General features: G+C 41.5%; 1 protein-coding gene and 1 pseudogene across 9 annotated transcripts; both read left to right on the top strand.

The window, feature by feature from the left end:
• The first annotated feature begins 8,188 nt into the window (after nt 1-8,188).
• On the top strand, nt 8,189-8,619 carry LOC143657401 (protein BUD31 homolog pseudogene; annotated as a pseudogene).
• A 2,006-nt stretch (nt 8,620-10,625) lies between these two features.
• Nucleotides 10,626-22,313, top strand: SLC25A38 (solute carrier family 25 member 38). 9 transcript variants are annotated; one of them, XM_077129747.1, is made up of 9 exons: nt 10,635-10,798; nt 10,944-11,072; nt 16,100-16,127; nt 16,235-16,356; nt 17,008-17,092; nt 17,812-17,991; nt 18,240-18,408; nt 19,792-19,958; nt 21,574-22,313. In XM_077129747.1, exons 2-9 carry the CDS (start codon nt 11,044-11,046, stop codon nt 21,694-21,696), a joined length of 903 nt encoding a protein of 300 aa, XP_076985862.1. In that variant the 5' UTR covers nt 10,635-10,798; nt 10,944-11,043; the 3' UTR covers nt 21,697-22,313. The 9 variants fall into 9 exon arrangements, with proteins under 9 accessions (XP_076985861.1, XP_076985867.1, XP_076985862.1 ...); XM_077129746.1 differs by lacking the exon at nt 16,100-16,127 and having other exon boundaries at nt 10,626-10,729; XM_077129745.1 differs by lacking the exon at nt 16,100-16,127.
• Nucleotides 22,314-26,049: the final 3,736 nt, after the last annotated feature.

Raw genomic sequence — 26,049 nt, 5'->3', positions numbered from 1 at the left:
CTTGTATTTCCATCCACCAACTTATTTTACCCCAATCCCCTCTATAATTTATTTATTTTATATATATATTTTTACTCATCTATCCATACCCCGGATAAAAGGGGCATTACACACAAGTTTTTCACAATCACATAGTCACAATGCAAAAGGTATACTGTTATATAATTGTCTTCAAGAATTGAGGCCCCCAGAACAAAGCTCAACAGTTTCAGGTACTTCACTCCAGCCACTTCAATACACCACAAACTAAAATGGGATATCTATATAATGCATAAGAATAACCTCCAGGACACCTCTTGACTCTGTTTTAAATCTCTCAGCCACTGAATCTTTATTTAGTTTCATTTCTCTTTTCCCTGTTGTGGTCAAGAAGGCTTTCTCAATCCCATGATTCCAGATCCCGGTGAATGCCAAGAGTTCTTTTCCACATTGCCAGGGAGATTTACACCCCTGGGAGTCATGTCCCTGGTAGGGGGGGCAGAGCAGTGAGTTCACCTGCTGAGTTGGCTTAGAAAGACAAGCCACGTCGGAGCAACGAAAGAGTTTCTCTGTGGGTGATTCTTAGCATAATTATAAGTAGGCTTAGCCTATCCTTTGCAAGAATGAGTTTCATAGGGGCAAACCCCAAGATTGAAGGCTCAGCCTACTGATTTGGTTGTCCCCACTGCTTGTGAGAATATAAAAAATTCTCCAAACAAGGAAGTTGAATATTTCCTTCTCCCCCCCGCCACCCCCCCCACCAAGGGGACTTTGCAAATAGTTCTTTAGTCACTGCCCAGATTACTCTGGGATATATCAGGGCATTACACTAACTTGTATAAACCAACAAAATCTCACACTATAGTCAAGATTCTATGTATTTCTGGTGTTCAACTAAATTGACCATACAGGTTAAATTCACTTCCCTAAATACAAATTTTGCAGCAGGTAAACAACTCTCCCTTTGGCTTCACACAGAAGTCGAAGTTTTAAAATATAAACAATGTCATCCTTTAATCTGTATTCTGACCTACATTTGTCCTATCCAAATCAGCTTCATTCATATCTCTAGTCAAAGTTCATCCCTTTTCTCAATTTTTTAAACAGCCATTTGGGGTTCTGCTGACTTTCATAGCTTCAGAGCTCTAACTCTGAGCCTCAGGTAGCACACGAATACCTCAAGTTTCTGGGAATGACCAAGTTACATACAAACAGCTCAGTATCTCAGAATTTAGAAATAACAGCTACAACTTCTGAATATATGTGACTCCTATAAGAGCTTATAGTCTAGGACCATTACAATAGGCCCAACCTGATAACCCATGTTCTCGAATTCAGTTCACTGAGTTTTTATATTATAGTCCATTATATATAGTCCACATAGTGAGGCATGAGTTTTTTTGTTTCTGGCATTAAGTTCAACATATGGCACTTAAGGTTCATTCACCTAGTTGCATGCCTCACAACTTCATTCCTTCTTATGGCCACTCAGTTGTTCATGGTCTGTATACACCATAGTTCCTCCTTCCATTCCTCAGTCATTGTACCCTTAGGCCACCTCCACCCATTGTGAGTCATGAACACTGCTGCCATAAAAACCAATGTGCAAATGTCCATTCATGGTCTCACACTCAGTTTCTCCAGGTATATATTGAACAATAGGTTTCAGGATCACCCCTATCCTCCTGTGGAACCACCACACTACCCTCCAAGCTCTAGGCGGTGCATCTCTCAGTTTCCTACTGACAGTGAATAGGTACATCTCTTTCTCCACATTTTCCCTAGTACTTGTTTCTCTCTGTTCTTTTTTTTGGCATGGGCAGGAACCAGGAATCCAGGTCTCTGGCATGGCAGGTGAGAACTCTGTCTGCTGAGCTACCATGGTCCGCCTTCTCTGTTCATTTTTAAACAGTGTTATTTGCACATCATACAATCCAATCTCAGTATATAGACATGCCTTCACCACCATAAGCTATATGAAGACATTTCCTTTCTTTCAACCTAGAATCCATACCCCTTTCCCATAACCCCCACCTGTTGACATTTAGTTTTGGCATAGTGCCTTTGTTACATTCAGTGGAAGCATATTGCAGTGTTACTGCTGACTATAGATCCTCACTTACTTTGATTGTATACCATCCATTTTCAACACCTTGCAATATTGAATTTCCGTTGTTCTGCCTCATGCAAAAACATTTTTTAATTTGTACATTTAGTCACTATCAATGTACACTCTAGGCCTTCCTAAATTATATGGTCTCAGTCTTTATCCTCTATCTTTCCTTCTTGTTTCATATGTGCTCCCAGCCCTTCTCCTTCTATCATTCTCACATTCAGCTTCATTCAATATACTATATTGTTGTGCTACAATCAGGTAGTATTGTGCTATCCATTTCTGAATTTTTACAATCAGTCCTGTAGCACACTCTGTATTCCTTTAGCACCAAATGCCCAATCTCTACTCTATCTCCTGATAACTTGTGCTCTGAAATTCAACTCTCAAATTTCACTCATTAATGTCAGTTCATATTAGTGAGACCATATGATAGTATTTATCCTTTTGTTTCTGGCTAATTTCATTCAGCATAATGTCCTCAAGGTTTTTCCACATTGTTACATGCTTCATGACTTTATTCTGTCTTACAGATGGCATAATATTCCATTGTTATGTATATATCATATCTTGTTTAGCCACTATGTTGGTTTGAAAAGGTTTATGTACCCAAGAAAAGCCATGTTTTAATCCTAATCACTCTTGTGGGAACAACAGTTTCTTCTAATCCCTATACAGTAGTATATGTTGGAAATTTTAATTAGCTTATCTCCATGGAGATATGACTCAATCAGTGTGGTATAAATTTGATAGGTGGAGACATGTCTCCACCCATTCCAGGTGGGTCTTGATTGGTTTAATAGGAATCCTTTAAAAGAAGAAGCCACTCATCCACTGATGGACATTGGGGCTGTTTCCATTCTCTTGGCAATCATAAATAATGCTGCTATAAACATTTGTGTGCAAATGTCTGTTTGTGTCCTTGCCTTCAGTTTCTCTGAATATATACCTAGAGATGGGATTGCTGGGTCATATGGCAATTCTATTTATCATATTATTCAAACTCTCTGTTCCTTTCTTTGCTGATCTTCTGTCTAGATGTTCTGTCTATTGATGAGAGCAGGGAATTGAAGTCACCAACTATTATGGCAGAGGTATCTATTTTTCCCTTTAGTGTTGTTAGTATTTGCCTCACATATTTTGGAGCACTCTGGCTCGGTGCATAAAATATTTATGATTGTTATGTCCTCTTTGTTTAAGTGTTCCATTTGTTAATATATAGGGTCCTTCTTTGTCTCTTTTAATTGTTTTACATTTAAAGTCTAAATTGTTGCATATTAGTATAGCTACTCCTGCTTTTCTCTGATTGTTTTTAAATGAAATATATTTTCCCAGCCTTTCATTTTCAACCTATGTTTGTCCTTGAGTCTAAAATGAGTCTCCTGTAGATAGTATATAGATGGGTCCTGTTTTTTAATCTATTCTGCCAGCCTATGTCTTTTGATTGGGGGGTTAATTCATTGACATTTAATGTTATTCCTGTAAAGGCAGTACTTCCTTCTACCATTTTGTCTTTTGGATTTTATATGCCATATCTAATTTTTTTCTCTTTTTACCTTTACTGATAGTCTTGATTTCTTCATTCTTCTCCAGACCTCTCTCTCCTGTTTTTTTCCTATCTACCTGCAATGCTCCCTTTAATATTTCTTGCAGAGCCAGTCTCTTAGTCGCACATTCTCTGTGATTGTTTGTCTGAAAATATTTTAATCTCCCTCTCAGTTTTTTTTTAATGTAGAAAAGTAACTTATTCCATTTTAAGCACTTACACAGTTAGTCATGGAGAATAACAGGCCTGCTGGTGAAACAGAGCACCTGAAAGGGAGATGGTATCAAACTAGTGGACAAGGACTAACTCCTTAAAAAAAAAGGGGGGCAAACTCTTATCCAAAAGGATTAATTTTTTTTAAAGAGTCTTTTATTTATTTTTTTAATTTTCTTACATGGGCAGGCACTGGGAATCAAACCCAGGTCTCTGGCATGGCAGGCGAGAACTCTGTCAATGAGCCACTGCAGCCCGCCCCAAAAGGATTCATTTTAATTAATATTTAAAAGACATCAGCTATTGAGTCATTCTTCTCCACTCAACTAGACAGTCTACCTGTGGTATAACTTTCAAGTAAAAACATATATCTTTACAACTAGGTGGTCCCAAGTTTAAAAAAAAAAACATTTCACAGAAAGGAAAGAAATAAGAAACAGCTCAAGAAACACACTAATGAGCAAAAATAAATGGGGAAAGGGGAACATGCAAAATTCCCCCCTCGGTTTTGCAGGACAATTTTGCTAGGTATAAAATTGTTGGTTGTCAGGTTTTCTCTTTTAGAATCTTAAATATATCATACACTGTCTCCTCAGCTCAATGGTTTCTGCTAAAAAATCCACACATAGTCTTATTGGACTTCCCTTGCATGTGAGGAATTGTTTTCTCTTGCTGCTTTCAAAATTCTCTCTTTGTCTTTGACATTGGTCATTCTGATTAGTAAGTGTCTTGGATTATGTCTATTTTGATCTATTCAGTTTGGGGTACACTACGCTTTTTGGATCTATAATTTTATGTCTTTCATAAGAGATTGGAAATTTTCAGTGATTGTTTTCTCCATTAGTCTTTCTCCCCTTTCCTTCTTTTCTCTTTCTGGGACATCCACAGCATGTATACCCATGCACTTCATGTTGTCATTCAATTTCCTGAGACTCTGCTTTTATTTTTCTATTCTTTCCCTTATTTTTTCTTTTGTGTGCCAGATTTCAGGTGTCCAGTCCTCTAGTTCACTAATCCTTTCTTCTCTCTCTTCAAATCTGTTGTTGTAGGTTCCATTGTTTTTTCATCTCTTCTATTGTGCCTTTCATTCCCATAAGTTCTGTGATTTGTTTTTTCAAACATTTAAGCTCCTTTTGTTTGCCCAGTGTCTTCTTTACATCCTCCAAAAGAATCATTGATTTGATTTTTGATGAGATTTTCCATTCCTGTTCGAACATTGTGAATTAGTTGTTTCAACTCCTATATCTCATTTGAAGTGTTGTTTGTTTCTTTGACTGGGCCAGATCTTCAAGTTTCCTAGTACTCCTCATTATTTTTTGCTGGAATCTAGGCATTTGATTTCCTTAATTAGTTTATTCTGGAGATTGTTTGCTGGATGACTTTGTTGTCTATCAGTTATTTGACATTCAGTTCAACTTATTCTAGATGTTTAGCACGGGTTCTCTTTAAATGATCAGAATATTTTAGTTTTTGTCTTTCTGTTTCTTGCACTGTCCATCTGGAGCCCCCTTTTTTTTTCTTTTTTGAGTAGGGTCTCCTCAGATATGTTTTACCCAAGTCAGATTTTCCTAGACCAGATAGGCCCCATCTCAGTAGGAAAGAATAGCCAGCATCAGTATTCCCCGACAGTGGGACCCAGCAGGTTGCCAGACTTTCCTATGATGCTTCTAGACTCTGCTTTTCCTATCCTGCCCAGAATGTGGCACTTGTCTGCTTGCAGCTTCTGACCAGCTTAAAGTGATGTGGTGCCTTTGAGTTCAGCAGACTGTAATTGCTGGGGGTGTGGTTGAGACAGAGGTGTGGTTATAGGATGGCTTTAATTGCTTCAGTTTTCCAGTTCCAGGGTCTGAATTCCTTGAAGGAGGGATTCCATTTAAGCTGCCCCCCACCCCCTTTTCCTTGGGGAAGATACACCCTTTAGGGAGATAACTCCTATCACTTGACTAGTTACGTTGTCTCTTAGACAAGCTTAATTCTGCCCTTGCCTGAGGCAGTGCTGGAGCCTGAGATGGTTCCAGTTCTATCTAATGAGCTGTTAAGGAGTAAAAAAAAAAAACCTTTTCAGAGCTGGATCCCTGCTCCTCAGGTTATAACAATCAAGAGCTTAAGTTGGTACATGGCTCTATGCATAGCTAGGCTCTATGTGTCCCCTTTTCTTGAGGTCCAGCCATTTTCTAATATTTTGCACCACCCAATTCAAAAGCCTGTTTTTGTTTTTCTGTCAACCCCACTCCATCTCTGCCAGGGCAAAAACTCCTAATTCCTTTAGTGTTATTCTAGGTTTATATGTCCTGGGGACCTGTTTTCAGTAGTCAGAATTTGTTAACTCCAAAATTGGAGCTTGGTTGAGCTAAGCTCTTGCTGCTAGTAAAGTCTATTTCCTTTCCCATTGGGGAACCAGCCTGCTGTGTCCATGGGGGAGGGGCAATGGCCTACACAGCATGGGGGGCTTACAGTTCTGTGTGTGATTTCAGCCACTTCATCTGGTCTAGGCTGTTGTACACTGTGTGTCTGGTCACTGATGTTCTCACAGCAGTTGTTGTGTACCTTTCCTGGCTGTTTACAAGTTGTTCTTGAGGACCAAGTAAATTCCACACCTCACTATGCCACCATCTTGCCTCTCAATCAAGTCTGTTCTTGAGGAAAAGTTATCAAAAGTTTTTCTTAACCATATGAGTACTCTGTCTAGAACACAAAGATTTTACAACAGAATAATATTCTTGTAAATGTTTATGTTGACCTTATCATCCTTTATTTCAGAAGACAAGTATTCTCACCTTTAAAGGAAAACTGTTACAAAGGATTTGTTCTTTCACCTTGCAAAAGTGAGGAGTTAAGACAGCTTAACATATTACATAGCAGGTGTTTGGGAAGTATTACACTACTGAAAAAGGATTTTCCATCTGTATGGGTGAAATGTTATTCATATATTTAGAGATTATACAAAAAATCCTCAAGAATTTCTGATATATATTATATTCTGATACTGATTTGTATTATGTTAGACAATGGTATGATGTTGCCATGGTTTAATTATTCTCAGAAAAAGGCTACAGATCATGGAAAGAACCAAATGTACTTGTCAGTAACACTACTTTGTTCTAATGCTTCTCTAAAAGTATATGTGGTCAACTAAAGTCAGAACTTTATCTACAATAAGAAGGGATTTTTTAAAAGAGAAGCAAGACAAATATATACATGATGTTTTACCTATTAATTAACAGAATTCTGGTAAATATGTAAAGGTGAAACAGGAAAAAAACTCTGTTATGGTTTGTCATTTATAAGACAACTGACAAATATTTTTATTTCTCAAATTAGCTTTATTTTAAAAATGCTTATAAGAAAATCAGGGCTTAGATCGTAAGTTCTACAGCTGTCACATCTACTGTTGAGCTTTAACTGTTATTTCTAAATTCTGAGATGCTTTGTTCTTTGAACAACGTGGTAATTCCCTCAAACTTTAGGTATTTGTGTAACACCTGAGACTCAGAGTTAGAGTTCTCCAGCTCTGAAAGTTCAGCATTATTCCAAACAGCAACTATTAAAGAAGTTGAAAAAGAGATTGTACTTTGATTAGGGATGTGAATGAATCTGATCTGGTTAAGACAAAGGTAAATCAGAATATAGGGTATAAGATGTTATTGTCTGTATTGTAAAACTTTAATTTCCTTGTGAGACCAAAAGAAAAGATGTTTATTATTTAGTCCAAATTTTAAATTTTTTGTAGCACACTATCTAATTTAACCTGTCTGGTCAGTTTATTAAAACAACCTAATTTAGCTTAATTTGATATGGAACCTAGAATAAGGAATAAAATCTTAATATTTTTATATAACAAGTTAATGTTATATAGTGATGTGTTTCAGAGCTTTTTGGGCAGAAAGTAAGAAAATATTTGTAAAGTCCCTTGAGGGACTGAAGTAAAAGTGGAACTATTAAACTTCCCTATCTGGGGAATTCCTGTTATTCTCTTAAGCAATAGGGACTCCCAATTTAATCAGCTAGGCTTTTGATCTTGAGGCTTAACTTTATGAAACTTATTTCTGTAATGGCAAAGCTAAGCCTACTTATAATTAATGCCTAAGAATCACTCCCAGAGAACCTCTTTTATTGCTCAGATGTGGTCCGTCTCTAAGCCAAACTCTAGAAATAAACTCACTACTTTCCCCCCTAACATGTTAATCAGACCACTGACCTCTTAAGTCATTAAAAAAAAACTCAAATAGAAAAGTGGAGGCCAAAAGAGATGGAGGTCTGATGAGACTGAGGACCAAATTGGAAAAGTGATCTCTCCAGAGTCACAGACTCTTTGCTAATTAATCTTGTGAAAGAAAATGCCTAAGGTCAAAAGAAGCTGAAAAGCCCCTCCAGATGGCTGGGAATTTGTTGAACCAACTCTGGATGAATCAGATCAAAAGATGCGAGAAACTGAAACAAACCCTCACAAAGCGAAGAGGAAAGTGGAGTCTCTGTGGCCCATCTTCAGGATCCACCACCAGAAAACATGATACATTGATCTCTCTTACAAGCGGAAACCCATAAGCAGAGAGCTCTATGAATACTACATTAGGGAAGGCTATGCAGATAAAAACCTGATTGCAAAATGGAAGAAGCAGGGCTATGAGAACTTGTGCTACCTGCGCTGCATCCAGACCTGGGACACCAAGTTCGGAGCCAACTGCATCTGTCGGGTTTTTAAAGCAAGCTGGAAGTGGGCCAGGTTATCGAGCACAGGTGCTATGGCTGCCAAGGTTGCTCTGGTTAAGGCCCTGAGCCCACCCCAGCCCTGACTGAACTTCATAAGCATTGGCCTTCTGTGTACCCTGGTTCTGGGAGCAGCTCTCCTCCATAGAGAAGCCCACCCGGGCCTGAATTGGAGCCTGGTCTCTACAGGTGAAGGCCTTTGGGATTCATCAGTTGGGATTTGTAACAATAAAACATTTAATCCTCCTAAAAAAAAAAAAAAAAGAAACTCAATAAATCAGAGCACTGACCTTTCAATCCACAAAACAGAAACTCAACCACTGTGAAAAAGACTGCTCCCAGACTACTCCTTCCATCCATCAGGGGCAGTGGCTAACTTGAGCACTGCCCAGGTGGGTTTCTTTTTCCTAATAAACCTTACTCCTCAGCTGCTTCTTATCCTTGCTGGTCCTTCAAACCTTTTTCACCCCCTATGTGGACATAAATTCCAGGGGTGTAAGTCTCCCTCACAATGTGTGACATGATTCTCTGGGATAAGCCTGACCCTGACAACATAGGACATGGCTCCCAGGGATGCGCCTGGCCCTGGCATCATGGGGTTGGTTGACGAAAATGGGGAAAACAAATAAGTAGAGTTTCGGTGGCTAAGAGATTTCAAATCAAGTTGACAGGTCATTTTGAAGGTTACTCTTAGGCAAGTTTTGGCCGGATACTGCAAACTGCCACAGTATGGCAAGCTCCAGCCAATGGTGTTCCTGGAAACCCTAGAGGATATCTTGGGTTCTATACCTGTTTTACTTAAATTTGTTTTTCAGAGATTTATAGCCTACGGATTTTTCCTAAGCTAGATAAACCCTGAAACCCATTAGTACCATTCTCCCCAAGAAAGACAACCAGTTTCATCCCTCTGCCCCATAATGTCAGTTTCTTTTCAGCCTGAAGAATTTAGAAGTGCTGTCATGCAGATCACCAAGATTGAGAGAATGATCAAATGTGAGCATGGAGTTATAAGCGAGAGTTAGGAATTAAAGAATGATTATGACTACTGAATCATATATATATTTTTTCTTTCTGGTATGTTGGAGTGGATAGAGCTGAACTATGATCCACTGGTCTGATCTCTGAAAATGATTATAAAAGTCTTTATCCTGTGCCTTTGTATTTAAAAGCTGGTACTCCCTTTATCCATTCCCCCCCCCTCTTGAAGCAACTTGTGAAGGCAAATTCCCTAATGCTTATGGAAGAACTTAAATCAGCTCAGAACCAACCATTAACTGGTTCCAGCAAAATTTCACACCTTTACATTTGTAAATTGTTTCTGCCTATATTGCTATCTAAATGATAAGAACTCTGTCTCTCTTCCTTTCTGCTTATACTTGCTATAGAAATGATAACTGTGTCTCTTCCATTCAGCTTACACTCGCTATTGAAATTGTAATGACTTCATCTCCCCTTGTTGGAATCCATAGAAAAACCCTGAACTACTTGACTCAGGGAGACAATTTTATGCGGATAGACTATTTGACTTGCTTCATGCCTAGCAATAAACTCTTTCTTTGAAACCCCAGTGTCTCAGGAATTGGTCATTTGAGCTCATGGAGCGGAGAATCCACTGTCTTTGCTTGGTATCAATCAATATACCTCATTACTGTATTGTTTTAGGATTCTATTTGCGTTTACACTTACAGCACATATCAACTTTTATGCTAAATTTTCAACATTTTATGTGAAATGTGGATTTGCCAAAGCAATAAAGCTATGTTTAAGTGAAAAAGATTCTACACTGCTTCAGTTGTTAAATATAAATATACATTCTTTAAACTTAAGTAAAATTTAAAATTCACTTCCTCAATCAAACTAGTACAATTTCAAATTTGTGTACCCACCCACGGCTAGTGGCTACTATACTGAGCACAGCAAGTACATACTGTAATTACGTTCAATGCCTGGCATCCATAAGCTAAATTCCGGGAAGAGGTCCTATTACGCTCTGACTCAGGAAAAACGCTGGTACAGCAGTTCTAGATGTTCTCACGAGGTGGCACCAATAGAACGCCCTCACCGCGCGTGCTGCGAGCGTCCAAACCCGGAAGCTAAATCCTACAGCCCCATCTAGTTCCTCTGGTTTTCTCCACCTCTCCGATAAACACACCGTCAATCTCCTCACATATGTAAGCCAGCGGCCGGGCAGGATGGGCTAGATCGCAGAGCCCCTGGAACTACGGAGCGAGTGGAGGGCGGTTAGTGGTTCCAGCGTGCTGGTTCGGGAGGGGGCGCAGCTCCAGGACAGACAGGTCTGAGCGCCCGACGGTTTGAGGCTTGAAGAGTGTAGAGGTCAGAAAGCCCCGGGTTTAAAACGCGTTCCCATCGCTTTTTCCACCGAAGACGCCAGGGTCGAGCCTGAATTCCAGCCGACCGTACCGTGCACTGGTAGGATCCTCTCCAATGATCCAGAAGTCACGCCCCGCGCTGCTGCAACCCCAAAATGTCGGAGACAGGGTGGAAACGCTTATGGTAAATTGCCGAGAAGGGGAAGCAGGGATTTCGGGATCTGCCGGCTCAGGAAGGGAAACTGGGATATTGCTAAATGACAGAGGCCTTCGGGAAAACTTTTCCGCGCTCCGAATGCGCACAGGGTTGGGGATGTCGGGGAAAGGTGGGAGCTTGACTAAGGGAATTAAAACAAGGGGATGGGGAAGAGGAGAGCTGCGGGGCAACCCTTGGGACGGCCAAGCAGAGTTCCCACTGCTGCTTTGGTGTATGGATGGAGATCCGCGAAATTGCCGGGACCTTACGGGAGAGTGGGGGGCGTCGGGGTAAGGTGTCTACGCCGCACTCAATGAGGTGTGTGTCCAACGGGACACTGCTTTGAGTTGTATTCCTGGAGTGCCAGAGGTGGGAAAACACCTGGGCTGATACATCCAAGGCCCGTTAATAGGCAGCACTGAGCCTGAAAAGTACCCGAGCAAAGTGACCCAGGACCGGAGTGCGCCGGCGGGTGGCAGTATTGGGATAATTGCGAGCGTAGCTACAGGGGTCCTCCGGGTTTCCGTTCTCCGGCCGGCGGCTAAAGGGTGTAGTGCCCCGGCGACGCGAGCCCCGCCCCTTCCTGCGTCCTGCATTGGCTGCCGTCGGTTGGTCGCCGGCCCACCATTGGTGGAATTGAAGGCGGGGCTGTGCACGCGTGTGGTCGGAGGTTGGTCAGTTTGAATCATGGCTGGTGGGTAGATTGCAGCATGTAGGCTGGAGGCGGCCTGGCCGTGGACCCGGACGGTCCTGGGTCCGAGGGTGGTGCCGCCCTCTCCCTGTTTGTGACCCGCTGAGAGGTGAAGAAAGAGGAAACGGAATGGATTTTTTTTTGATCCTTAAAAAGGAGGCAGTGGCTCTACGTTGACGTCTTTGAAATGTGTTTACCTGTTTCTTCGTTTTTGGTCCTCAAGCTCTGACCCCTAGATGTAAATTGAATTTAGGATTTTTTTTTCCAAAGACGACTAATTGCTCGTGAAACTGGTTGCAATGTCTATGCTACTCATTGCCTTTGTGTGAGTGTACTATTTTTTTTTTTTTTGCTCTCCCCTCCGGGAGAAAAGAAAGGAAACTGGAGTATCCATTTTATTTATCTTGAATAACTTCGGGCTCTTTTTAAAAATCAAGTCCATCCTCTACTAATGTGCTCCCAACCACTGACAGTATCTTAAGACCATTCATAATGAAAAGTAGAAATTCTGTTTTTTTGTTTTGTTTTGCTTTTTTCTTAGCAATTATATTACTGATATCTTTTAAACATATAAAAGGTTAATTTCTACACTGCTGGTATATGTTTAGCATTTGGTCTGTGCCTGTAACTACAGATCATTACTCTATCCTTGCTGGAGCAAAAGGCTGGAGGGAGCACTGAAAGATTAACCTATTTAGGGAGGGGGCATTCAGGGCTCACTGAGCTGGCAGTGGCCACTGAACTTTATTCTGAGGGGTTGTGCTCAAAGGAGATCGAGTAGACAGGTGCCATGGAAGTGTTGAGAGGCACTGAACTCAGACCTGGGAGTTAGAGGTGAGGTCTAAGCAGAGATCTCCATGGATGAATTACCACAGAGGACTTGGGACAGAACAACACATCAAAGGTTTCAGAAGGGAGAGCAAGGCAGAGTGCTACTTTATGGCTGCAGAGTGTGTAAGGGGGGGGGGTGAGAGCACAGGCCAAAAAGATAAGGCCATGTGATTTATGAAAAACCTTGCAAGCCAGGAGTTTGGACTTTATCCTGAGAGTAATAGGGAACGAGTAAAAGATGTTGCTTTTTTTTTTTTTTTTTTAATTCAGTGATTATTCGTGACAAGTTTATATGAGGTTTTGTGGTTTCTAATGCATTTGTCCCTGCTTGCATTCTGCCTTTTATTTTTCTTTTTTAGGTTGGTAAATTCAAATTGTACCTCCAGTCACCAATGCACAAGATGATAGGGCTCTGAACGAGAGGAATGGTGTTAGAAATGGGTGGAGGTGGGTGGATTTGAGAGCTGGTTCAGAGGTAGAACGAGCAAATGTGAGAGGCTGAGTCCGCTGGTGCCTGGATTTCTGGCTTGGGCAGCTGGGTTACTAGGCACAGTGGTATTCAATGGGAGAGGGCACCCTGGAAGGGGAGCAGATTGGGGCCAAGGGACGGAGATGAGTTCAGGATTGGAAAGGTAATCTGAGGTGCCTGTGGTCATCTGAATAAGTGGATGTGCTGGTTTAAGTTCTGAAGAAGGTTGCAATTATGGATAGAAGGATGGAAATTGAAGCTGTAGGAGGGGATGAAGAAGTATGGAAGGATTGTTCAGGGGAGGGAGTGCTCAGGCAAAGAGGGAGAACATTTCTGTTTAAGGAGGAGAAGCTAGAGAAGTGGGAGGAAAGCCAGGACAGTTTTGATCCTTGAAGCCAAAGAAAGAGTTTTTCAAGAAGGAGCAAGTAGAGGTCAACAGTGAAGCATAGCTGAGCAGACTGAATGGTACCATAGATTGTCACTTCACATTGGAGGGGGGAAGAAGGGATGGTGAAAATAGTATAAACTTTGACTCCTAGCCAATGGTTTCAAACCTGTGACTTAGGACACATTTATGACCCCTGTGAATTTTAATTTCAGCTGTAAAATGGGTTTAAAATACCTGGCTCATGAGGATGCTGTGAGATTTTGAGGTAGTAAACACATATGCCTTGCCCAGTGCCACTCTGGGGGCACAGTGGAGGACGGGTTGGGCAGTTGAGGCTGGAGACTGCCAAGGAGGCAATTGGGATGGATTGGTTTAGGACAGGCTTTGAGAGGACTGGTCGTAAAGCGGCAAGTAGAGTCTCAATGTGTCTACCAGATCTCCAGTTTAGATGCCTGGAATATCCCAGTATGGACTGGGGAGGAGGCAAGTTTATGGGGGGCTATTGACCAAGTTTCCTTTTTGGACATGTTAATTTTGAGAAGTCTGTGGCCCCATTGGAGGGGAGGAAAGGAGGTGTTAGGATAGGAAAGGCTGGAGAGAAGACTGACTGGGCTGGAGATGTGGGTGTTACCAGCATCTGTGTTTGTGAAGTTAGGGTGTGGGTAAGATTGCCCTCAGAGGGCTCCAGAGCTGGGAGATAAGAAGACCAGCAACATCTGAGGGCAGATGTAGGAGAAGGAGTTTCAGACGGACAGTCAGAAAAGAAGAAGAGAAGGAGGAGAGAGTGCTATCTCAGAAACTAAAAAAACAAGAGTAGAGGCCATCAGCCATTTCACATGCACCTGAGGTGCCAAGTAAGATAAGGGTGGGAGAGGGACCTTGGGGTATGATGAGTCCTTGGTGGGCAGCAGAGGCAGCTTGCGGGGAGGAGTGGGGCAGGATGGTAAAATGTGGTGGTCTGAGGAGTGAAGAGGTAGCGGAGGTGGTGTGGAGTCACGCTGGAAAGATGGGAGACTTGGGTTTCCAGACAAGGGAAGGAAGAGACCAGATGTGCTGGGAAGAGGGGCTTACTGATGCCACAAAGTGTAGTGTGATACTAAGAAACAGAACTAGTGAGAACACTGGTGAAGAAAAGAGCAGGGCTCCTTTTGTGGGGGGGAAGGGGAGGTTGGGTTTTCAGTTCTAGGTAAGCCGTTATATATAATGAACAATTTGTATTTATTTAATAGTGTTTTAGGACAGCAGTATGCATTATTAAAACAATAGTACAAAAGCTGTTTAATGAGGGAGAGCTGTCTTTTTGATGGAACTTGCCAAGTATATCCTTTGGAGAAGAGACCCTTTTCTTTCTTGGTTGTTTTTCATGTATGTTTTATTTTACTATTCATCTACGCATACACTGGATAAAGGAAGAATCAATGACAAAGTTTTTTCAGTAAAAGGCTCACACTATAAAAGCTTACTTATACAATCATCAAAGATTAAGATTACTAGATTATATTCAGTAATTTCTGGTATTTCTTTCTGGCTATTCTAATACTTTAGAAACTAAAAAGAAATCTCTGCATAATGAGTAGTCAAAATCATTGTTAAATCCCAATTTCTCAGTTTCTCCTCCCTCCCATTTGATCATTCTTTCAGTCTTCAGGGATAACTGGGCAATGACCATTTTAGGTTCTTTGTGCTGGAAAGAGCTGTTGACTTTATGGGGTTAAGAAGATTAAGAGTGGTTGATAACTCTTGGAGAGGCTGGTACCTCTGGGTTTCAGGGCTTATCTAGCATAGCAACTACCCGGAGACCTTAAGTTTCTAAAAAAAATAAATAAATAACTTACTAAGTAAAACATTTATTGAGTCTCAGCTAGAGCCCAGTGTATTCTGTAGGATTTTCAGAAATACTGTTGGTTGGGCTCCTGGTTGCGTTTGTAATAGTGCTTTTTTCACAGCCATTTATGAAATCTGATGCTTGTTTCTGGATGTCCAGGAAGAGAACACTGTCCTTTAAAGACTGCACTGTGGCTGGGAGCTGAGGCCCCTTGCACGTGCTGGGAGAGATACATTTAATCTTTGAGGAAGCCTTGCTTTTCAGGGTGGTGCTTCTAGATTAGCCAGTGTATGTGATTCTGCACAGGTGGAAGGAGAGGTAGCAGGCATAGGAGTGGCTTTTGGATTTTAGAGCTGCAATCTAATGAGATGGATAAATGTGAAAGGAAAGGGTAAAGTGTTTAAGGACATTTGTAACTTGCAAAGGAAGTGGTCACAATTTATATTGTGACTGAACTTAGGTTTCTTTTCCTTTGGCTTGTTCGTGTAATCATCTACAGGTCCCACAGCCAGGGGGCCCTGGAAACCGAAAGTTCTGAGTTAAAATACCACATTCACTTGATTTTGCTTTTGTGAAGATAAGGAGGTGGCTAGTAACTTTTTGCTGCAAGTCAAATAAGGAGGCACAGTCAGTGACACAATTCAGAGATGGAAATAGGCTGCTCAGTAGAAAGGAAGTTGGTAGCCTCATGAAGACCAGAGAGAAATTTCTCTGGAGATACCTCAAAGAGACACGTCTTGTAGCATAAACAATGTCCTCAACAACATTCCAGCATTGTTCATTCCTGGTTATACTTCTCCCTTCTCTGAAGCATGGGGATAATACAAGGTGTCAACCAGGTGAGTTATTGAGAGACCCTTCCAAAGGGAATTCATTGGTCCAGATGTGCAGTAAGGTGAAGGGTACTGAGGTAAAGCTGTTAACACAGTGTCGTGTTGTCTGGCAGTTCCATCCAGCCATCAAAGCCTTCGTGTGTGGGTCCATCAGCGGGACCTGCTCCACCCTCCTTTTCCAACCTCTGGACCTCCTGAAAACACGCCTCCAGACTCTCCAGCCCTCGGTCCATGGGTAGGTACCTGTGCCCTGCATTCCATAGTGGAACTGGTTTCAACAATTTTTCAGATGTCTTTATTGTGTTAAACCGTTAGACCAACTTCCATTCTTTTGCCTGCTCAGTGAGAAACATGGGCCCTGCCCAACTTCCATGTAATGTGTTTTTTGCATTCTCTTTTCCATAAATTTTTTTTCACCCAATATTTCCTATTAATTTAATGGGGTCCTTTCCTGAACAGCTTCCTGGAATCTGCCTGGGTCACATTTGCCCACCTCTGTCAGATTTTATTGTGCTAGCTTGTAACATCATTAAGTGCATTGGCTAGTAAGAGTTGCAGGTAGTTTTCTGTAAATGATGTAAGTATTGAGTGTCTGATTTGTGCTCCCATTTTGAGCTCAGTGCAGAGGGAAGTGTACAGAATGCTTATAAGACAGGAGTTTTCCTTCATGTTGTTTGCAGTGTAACTGGGCAGATTGACACAAACATGCAAATCATGAACACCGTAGGAACTCAGAGTTGATGCACTGTAGAGATTCTTGAAAAAGTGTTGTAGAAAATGTGAGCATCCAGGAACCTGTACAAAGAAGCTTCTGGGTGTGGAGTTCTTTTATGTGGAAATGGCCTGGGTGATTTTCCCTCCCTGCTTCCCTTTTGTCTGTCCTCAGGTCCAGGCACGCGGGGATGTTGGCTGTGCTCCTAAAGGTGGTTCGCACGGAGAGCCTTTTGGGCCTTTGGAAAGGGATGTCCCCTGTAAGCTGCCCTGGATTCTCTCTCTCTCTCCCTCCCTCCCTCTCCTTCGATAACCAGCCATTCCTCACCTACTTCAGCAGCTTTTAGGGATACATGAGTCAGAAGTGGTGGGAGGGCCTGCATGGTCATCCCTGCATGTCTCCGAGCCTGCCACTAACTTGCTTGAGGAGTCGGGGAGATATTACATCTCTGTGCCTTATAGTGATTTGTTAGTGCAGCTATCAAGTGCAGCTCTAGCCCAGTCTGCGGGTGTATCCTTACCCTTGCCACTTCTGTGCAGGTGGGCTGAGACCTCACCCTGTATTTCTTTGCTTGAAGAATTTTTCTGGCCTTAGGGACCCACTAGAAGTGCTAGGAAGTTAATAGCCCTCACCCACCTCACAGCCCTCAACCCATGAAAAATGAGAGTTGGTGTTTAAAACCTCTCTTTCTTCCACCTTGGGTGGAGGGATAACTGAGTCCCGTGCTCTATGCCGACTCCCAGAGTTCCCCGAAAGAATAGAAAAGCTGCAGATGCCAACAGCAGTATTTGGTTTGATAATGCATATTTTATTGGCTGCCTTCCCTCCTGTCTCATTTCCCTGCTCCCACTCTCCTATTTTCCTAAATAAATTACTTGCATGCAAATCATCTTTTGCATGTTCTTTTAGAAAACCTCAGCCAAGAATCTTAAGTCTTCAGTCTTTGGTTTCTTTTTTCCCTCTGGCTTTTTTCTGCAGTCCATTGTGAGATGTGTTCCTGGCGTTGGAATCTACTTTGGCACCCTCTACTCTTTGAAGCAGTACTTCCTGCGGGGCCATCCCCCCACTGCCCTGGAATCGGTCATACTGGGGATGGGCTCTCGCTCTGTCGCCGGGGTCTGCATGTCACCCATCACCGTGATCAAGACACGGTACGAGGTGAGTTGACCACTGTAGTGCCTCAGAATAGAAAAGAGGAGCCCCTGGATGCTTGGGGGGAATTGGCTCAAGTGACCATTGATGCCAACTCCCTGTTTATAATCTAACATTGAGACTGATGCTGTCAGAGAACCCATCGTGTGGACGAGAGTCCATGGTGGCCTGGTCATGCATGTACCTGAAGCCGCTTGGCTCAGTGCTAAGATACAGGCCCCATGCCTGTCACTGCTTCTGTTCTCCCTTTGCAGAGTGGGCGGTACCACTATGAAAGCATCTACGCAGCCCTGAGGAGCATCTGTCGCAGTGAGGGGCACCGTGGCCTCTTCAGCGGCCTGACAGCCACCCTTCTTCGTGACGCCCCCTTTTCTGGAATCTACCTGATGTTTTACAACCAGACCAAAAATATAGTGTCCCATGGTAAGGATAGGGAAGCGGTGGCAGGTGTGGTGGGAAACAGATATCTCTGAGGGGCCATATCCTCTTACCAACCACTTTCTCTGGTATATGAGACTATTTGTATCCTATAAAGTCAAAGAGTACTTACGGCACTGTAAATTGGTGGAGAAGAGGGGGAATAAAGCATGTTTGCAAAAGTCTTGCAACAGTATTTCCCAGATTTGTCTGATCTTAAGATTTCTGGGTCTCACCCAAAGTCACCTAAATTAGGAGCTTTGGAGTGAGATATGGGAATCTTTATTTTACAATTACAACTGATGTAATTCTTACCAGATACCTTTGGGAAACACCAATGGGCTAGGAGTTTGAAGGAAAATACTTTCACCTCCACTATTGTGTTTCCAATTCACATGTTCTGAGCCTTCCATTTGGATGGAGAAGTCTCTAATTTTGAGAGCCAGGCACCTCAGGCATTCTAGCAGATCCACCCACCAAAAAGCTCATGCTGGACTGGAAATGGGCAAAATCGAGGTGCCCTAAACATCCACCCAATCAGAACAAGGTATTGATAAAAACATATCTCTTGGAAATATTGGGCTTTATCTTGATAGCATTCAAATCAGACTAGATAATTTGAGCAAGGAATTATGACAAAGGTTTTTTAACTACTCAGCCCATCTTAATTTTTTTTGTTTAATTTGGTATTTGGAAGTAATTTTAAAAACAAGGACATTCTCTCATATAGCCAAGTATGGTTATCAGCTTCAGGAAATATAATGTATAATTTTTTAACCTTTAGTCCATATTCTAATTTCTCCAGTTCCAATAATGATACTTTGTGTCAATTTTTGTTTTTCTATTTTCAAGAATCTAGGTCAATTATATTGTAGAATGTCCCTCAGTGTGGGTTCATCTGATGTTGCCTTGAGAGACTAGATTCAGGTGTATAGTTTTAGCAAGAGGACCACACAAGTGTTGTGTGTTCAGTGTGTTATGTCAGGAAGCTGATGTCATCTGACTCACAGCGGGTGATGTTAACTCTTTATCATTTGGCTAAGGTACTGTGTGCCAGGTATCTCCACTGAAAACTTAACTATTTTTGCTTTTGTAATCTATAAGTAGCTTTGTGGAGAGTTACTTGAGTCTGTGTAAATATTGTTTCTTTTACCCACACGTTTTAGCATCAGTTAATGATTCTTGCCTGAATCCATTACTCTGATGGTTATAAAAGGTGATTTTCCATCATTTCAGCTACATTTATTAGTTATATCATTACAATCTTAATTCTTTTTCTTGTGTGAATCCAGACCTTTCTGGCTTTGGAGAGACTTAGTGGGTAACTTGCACTGACCTTTATATCATGAATGAAATTTATAACTGAATGTTGCCTTTGTCTTATTTCAGACCAGTTGGATGCAGCCCTTCTTCCCTTTGTAAATTTCAGCTGTGGGGTATTTGCTGGTATTCTGGCTTCATTGGTAACTCAACCTGCAGATGTCATCAAAACTCACATGCAGCTTTCCCCTGTGAAATTCCGGTGGATTGGCCAAACAGCTTCGCTCATTTTCAAAGTAAGGTTGCAGAATAAGTGTTGGTTCTTATTGTGGTTAAGGATCTCTCTCTCTCCTTCCCTCCTTTTTTTTCACCCTCCCTCCTTCTCTCCCTCCCTTCTCACTCCCTACCCCCAGTAGTTTTCACCCTTCATCCAAATTAGAATCAGTTGGGGAACTTTTACAGCTTCTCCTTAGCAGGCAGCCACCTAGGCTGCTTATACCAGAATTTCTGGGGGATAGGGTTTTTGGCATCAGTAGTTTGTAAAGCTCCCCAGAGATTCTAATGTGCAGCCAAAGTTGAGAACCAATGATAAAGACATATATATTTAATTTTTTTTTTTGAGAGGGAGATGATAGGGCAAGAACACTAGGACCACCTGTGATATTTGTTAAACCTTAAGATTGCTAGACTTGGGCGGGCCATGGTGGCTCAGCAGGCAAGAATGTTTGCCTGCCATGCCAGAGGACCCAGGTTCGCTTCCCAGTGCCTGCCCATGTAAAAAAAAAAAAAAAAGAAAAAAGATTGCTAGACCCAGATCTATTGAATCAGGCAATCTGAGTGGGATCTATGAATCTAAGGATGTAAAAGGAAATATAGTTGGGGTAAACACCCACAACAAGCACATTGTTTTGTTTCTAGGTTCAAAATGTTATTATTGAAAATAAAAAGTTGATGTAAAGTGCACTAAAGTACCGTTTAAAAGCCACTAGAGTGCTCTTTTGGACCATAAACATAAGAGTCCAAATTATGAGGGAGGAGGGAGAGATGTTCTGTCTTTAATTGTTATAAAGATAGGGCTGCTAAGAGCATACAGTGAATTGTTAAAAAGTGCTCTTTCCAGGTGGATGAGTTACAAAAAAGTCCCCTTCCCTTCAGGCTGAAGCCAGGGCCCAGACAGGCTGACCTGCCTGGATTCAGCTGCCACTTGGGCCTCAAGTGCCTCTGTGTAAGCACTCCTCCATAAAGTTGTTCAATTAAGAAATAAATTCCCCTGGATAAAGCAAACCTAAAAAGGTCAAGTGTAGTGATGGATCCCTGGACCAGATAAGTCCTGAAGTGCAGAGGGGCCAGTCCTTCCAGAACATTAACTAGTTCCATCCCCCATCCCGTATTATCAACAGACCCTTCTAATATGAAAAAGTTAGAATAGGCATATCCCAAATACTCCTAAAGAGTAGGAGAAAGATCAAAGGTGATGGTGGAGTTATACAGAGAAGGTCAGGCTTAACAGATGAGTATGAGTGCTGAAGCATTATACTGATATTTCTTTTGGTCTCCAGTATCTTGGAGCATCTACAAAAAAAATGAAAAATTGTGGAACTGTAACCTATGCCAAATTTAAAAATCTGTTCTATGACTACTTGTTAAAATGTACTTGGAAATTTATTATTTTTTTGTATATATATGTCACAATAAAAATAAATTTAAAAAAAGGTAAAGTGTAGCAACTATGGGGAAAAAAGATCTTTTTTTTAGTTCAATTGGTTGTCTCCTTGGACCCATTATTCACAGTTTTGGTAATATATGAAAGACTAGAAACTAAGAATAAAAAATGGTTCTCACTCCTGTGCCAAGTGGATAATTGATTGTCTTGTTACTTTGCTTCTGTATTGACATTTGTTTTCATGGTAGGACTATGGGCTACGTGGCTTCTTCCAAGGCGGCCTTCCCCGGGCCCTTCGCAGAACTCTGATGGCAGCAATGGCATGGACAGTCTATGAAGAAATGATGGCCAAGATGGGCCTCAAGTTATGACTGAGAGAGAACTGGGAAAGGGTGAGATCTTTTGCCCTACTTGGTTTCTGCCAAGGGCTGTTTCATCTCACCGTCTTGGAATAAGAAGGTGCAGTCCTCCCCGGGGAGCCAGGCAGAGACGATGCCTTTAGTAACCCCATTCAAGTAGAGGAGAGAGAAGGGCCTCAACTTGTGCCTTTGGAATCTCCCACAAGAAGAGTCACTGACCCATACATCACATGGGGAAGTTAGGAGAAGGCTTGCAAGCCCCCTCAGAAAGGCATTGTCCAGAGAGCTCGCTCAGGTTGTTCCGCTTCAGCTACCCACCTATACCACGATGCCTTCTTGGATATGTTATTGGGTGAGGAATTGCGAAGCAAGAGACACTGTAGGCCGTCTGCTGTGTCTGAAGAGTTCCAGTTGGGGAAGACCGGAGTTGAGGGGAGGGGACTTCCTTACACCAGGTTGACACCCATGTCGGAGGTGATGTTCAGAGAAAGAATGTTAGCATGAGGAAGAAAATAGGCCATTCATCAATTGGCTCCTTATCAGCTTCTCAGAGCCTCTAGAGAATGGGGACCAGTGGCTTCCTAACCTCTAAATATTGTCCTAATAAAATTTTTGATCTTTGGTCTGAACTGTTTCAACTCTAAGTGCTAGAATTTTCTGCAACAAAAGTTCTGATAAATACAATGAAGCATTGTACCGCTCTGTTTTAAAATAATGAAATCGTTCTAAGATCGCTGGCTCTTGACCTATATTGGTTCTTAAAACCCTCCAATTTTTTAATAGCTTTATTTTTCATATCACATAATTCATCCATTCTGAGTATACAATTCAACGATTTTTTTTTTATTAACTTTACTGAGTGGTATAGCCATCACTATAAATCAGTTTGAGAACATTCATCTCAGATCTCTCATGCCCTTTTCTAGTTAATCCCTGTTCCCGTTCCCAAGGCAACCAGCTAATCTGCTTTTGTCTCATAAATTTGCCTTTTCTGGACAATTGAAATGTACTGCTAATTTGTGGTCTCTGTTCTCTTAGCATAATGTTTTTGAGGTTCATCTGTGATGTAGCATGCATCAGTATTTTGTTTTTTTTTTATGTTCCACCAGGAGTATACGAGGGTACTGATTTCTCCACATCCTCAACACTTACTGTTTTTTTATTTATTATAGCCATTTTATAGGTTAGTCCAACTTTTTCTTTCAATTTAGGAAAGGGCTATTATATTATCCAAGCAGTAGAAACTGGTTTTTCTCGTGAAGGGTAAATTTGATCTAATGGTTAAGAACATGGGTTCCGGATCAAGGGAGTTCCCTGGCTTGCACCTTATTGAGCCTGTGCCTGGGAAATGGGGATAGTAATATTTCCTACCTCCTAGGGTGGTTGTGAGGGTTAGATGGAAAATGTTTCTGCCGCACATTAAGTATATTTAGTGATTTATAAGTGTAAAATAACTTCACACTTAAAGCTTTAGGTTAAATGCACTATTCGAAATAAGAATTTGAGTAGGGGTATGGGAAAGCATAAAGTAGGGCCCCAAATTCATGGTGGCACTAAGCTGCCAATCATAGCCTGTTAGCCTGTGTGCTGGGGAAGGCAGGAGAGCTCTTAAGACTGGAAATGATGCACCTAGACATGGAAGGAGTAGCCACCTCCTAAGAACTTGGACTCTGGGAAAGGATGTTGCAGGACCTTTTTCAGGGGTCCCCTTTTCTTCAGCCTCCTTTTCCCTTGAGTCCTGGAAACCTCATGCCAAGTGAGGGCCCTGCCAAAGGCTCCTGGTAGAGAGGGGCAGAGATAGGTTGGGAGGTGTGTCTTTCCAATGCAGATTTGTTCTCCTTACACCTAGCTGGTGAATTTTGACCACCACCATACCCTTAAGTGCTCCTCATTTGTTCTGTTTTGAGCAAATAATCATGCTATAATTTGTGCAGATAGTCTAATATTCTCTAAACATGGGGTAAAACTGAAATCTGCCTCTGAATCCTCACTCCACGTGACCCCAGAGCATGCCCCAGGCCCTGAGAACTTGTTTTTTTTTCTTCTGGCTTCACACTAGAATTAATAGTTCATCTAGTTCTCACACACTAGTTGGCTAGTTTAGAAAGGAAGTTGCTAGTTAGTCTCATCTACCTTTGGAAACTGTTTTTTTTGGAGGGGTGGTGGATCATGGACCAGCAATTGAACCTGGGTCTCTCCCCATGGCAGGCAAATATTCTACCATTGAACAACCTGTGCTTCCTTGTCTGTTTCCTTTTTGTTGTGTTTTGTTTCCTTGGCTGCCTCAGACTTAAAGTAAATTATTTAAAGGTGGAGCTTTGTAGGAGGAAGTTAGTTTTCTGGCAACTTAAGATAAGACCTAGTAGGATAGGAGCCAGGAATATTCTAGCAGTTTTTATTTATTTATTTTTGCGTGGGCAGGCACCAGGCCCGGGTCCCCATAATGGCAGGCAGGATCTGCCACTGAGCCACCGTCACACCACCCTCCCCTTCCCTTTACCCCTTTTCCTTTATGAAAGTTTTAAAAGCAGATCCCACACATTACAACTTTGACCCTTCCATACTTCAAAATGCATCTCTAAAAATTATGGACATTTTCTTACAGGCTTTTCATGTTATCAAATTTCATTCCCCCCGCCCCCCCGAAAAATTTAACAGAGATATTTGCACATTCACCAATACCCAAACCTTCTTCAGATTTCCTTAATTGCCTCAGAAATACCTTTCTACAGTTGAGTTACTTGAATCAGGATCCAACAATGTCCACACGAGACATTTCGTTTTTTAAATCTCTTTAATCCAGGACAGCACTCCTTCCTCCCTGCTGTTTTGTCTGATATTATCCTGTAGAATGTCCCACTTTCTGGATTTGTCTTTTTGTGGTTTTAACTTTGTCCTCTTTCTATTTTCTATAAACTGAATGTCAGATCTAGTGGCTTAATTAGATGCAGATCCAGCTTCTTAGACAAGAGTAGTGCATGGTTAGTGCTGTGTAACTGATTGTATCACAACAGGACACCCTGAGGATGTGGCTGTCCCATTTGTATTAATACTGAAATGGTTGAGTGGGTTCATGTGACAGCTTAATCATTTCATTATCAAGTTTCAATCAACCTTTCATCTGTTGATAGTTTGCCTAAATCAACTATTTCATTAAACTTTGCAAGATGGTGATTTTCTAGTTGTATTCTATCTTCCACATTTGTTAGCTGGTATCCTTTTGTAAAGAACTTTCTCTTGTTGACAAAGGCAATTTGGTTGACTTGAAACACAGCCAGTAAAGAAAAGGCAAGACAAATGCAGAATTCTTATCTGTAGTTATCAATTTACTGAATATGGAGTTGGTGTGGTAGTTAATTCCAAAAAATATGTAACCCCCTAACATATTTCTCCTGTATTTTCAGACATTTTCTTTACATACTCAATATCGTACCTAAAGATATGACAGGTTTTTCATGCTATCAAATATCCACTCTCTTTTCACCTTTCTTCTGTTGTCTTATGCTTATTTTTTAAATTCAGTTTCAAATTTCGTACTCTACCTATCTAGTTGTATTCTCTCAAGTTTGTGAATAGTGAATCTAAGCCTTAAGTCTATCAATACTCTACCTACAGGTTCTCTTTCCCCTTATCCTGTAACCTGTAATGTCCTTTATCATGTACTTCTGTTTCCTGTATTTTCTATAAATGGGTGACTGAGCCTTTGCCATCCTGGCAGAGGGAAGGGGATATGGACTCTACCCTGACTTTTACATTTTCCTCTCATATTTCATGGTCAAAGCAAGTCACTTGGTCTTATGGGTCTATTGCCTAGCTTCAGGGTAGGTGGGGAAGTTGACTCCCCTGCTTCCTGACCCAGTTCCTTTTCAGTGAATGGGATATGGAAGCCAAAATCTGAGCATTAGTGGGGAGTTGCTGACTCCAGGCTCTGTCTTTAGGCAGAGCTGGGGTAAACACATATTGACATCTTTATCTGTGCCCATCTAATATATATGGAAAACCATGAGTTCGTATTGATACCTACCTCCCCATTGCCTACTTTGCTTAGCCCCACTATTCAGGCCTTAGGGAAGGGGAAGTCACTGTCAAAGAGGAATTACTCTTTACACAATATATATTTTATTTTAGAAATTTATCGTTAATACAATATTATTTTCTAATTTATAGCCCATTTTCAAATGTTACTAATTATCCCCAAAACATGTTCTTTAGAGCAATTTTTTCCCTGATCTAGGATCCAATCCAGGAACACTATTGTATGTAGTCACCATGTCTCTTTAATCTTCTTTAATGTGGAACAGTCCCTCCCCCCCCCCTTTTTTTTTTTGCCTTTGATGACATTGACACTTTTTAACATTTCTGGCT

Source organism: Tamandua tetradactyla, chromosome 15, assembly GCF_023851605.1.
Source record: "Tamandua tetradactyla isolate mTamTet1 chromosome 15, mTamTet1.pri, whole genome shotgun sequence".
Taxonomy (NCBI): Eukaryota; Metazoa; Chordata; class Mammalia; order Pilosa; family Myrmecophagidae; genus Tamandua; species Tamandua tetradactyla.
This window is presented reverse-complemented; position numbering and strand designations above follow the sequence as displayed.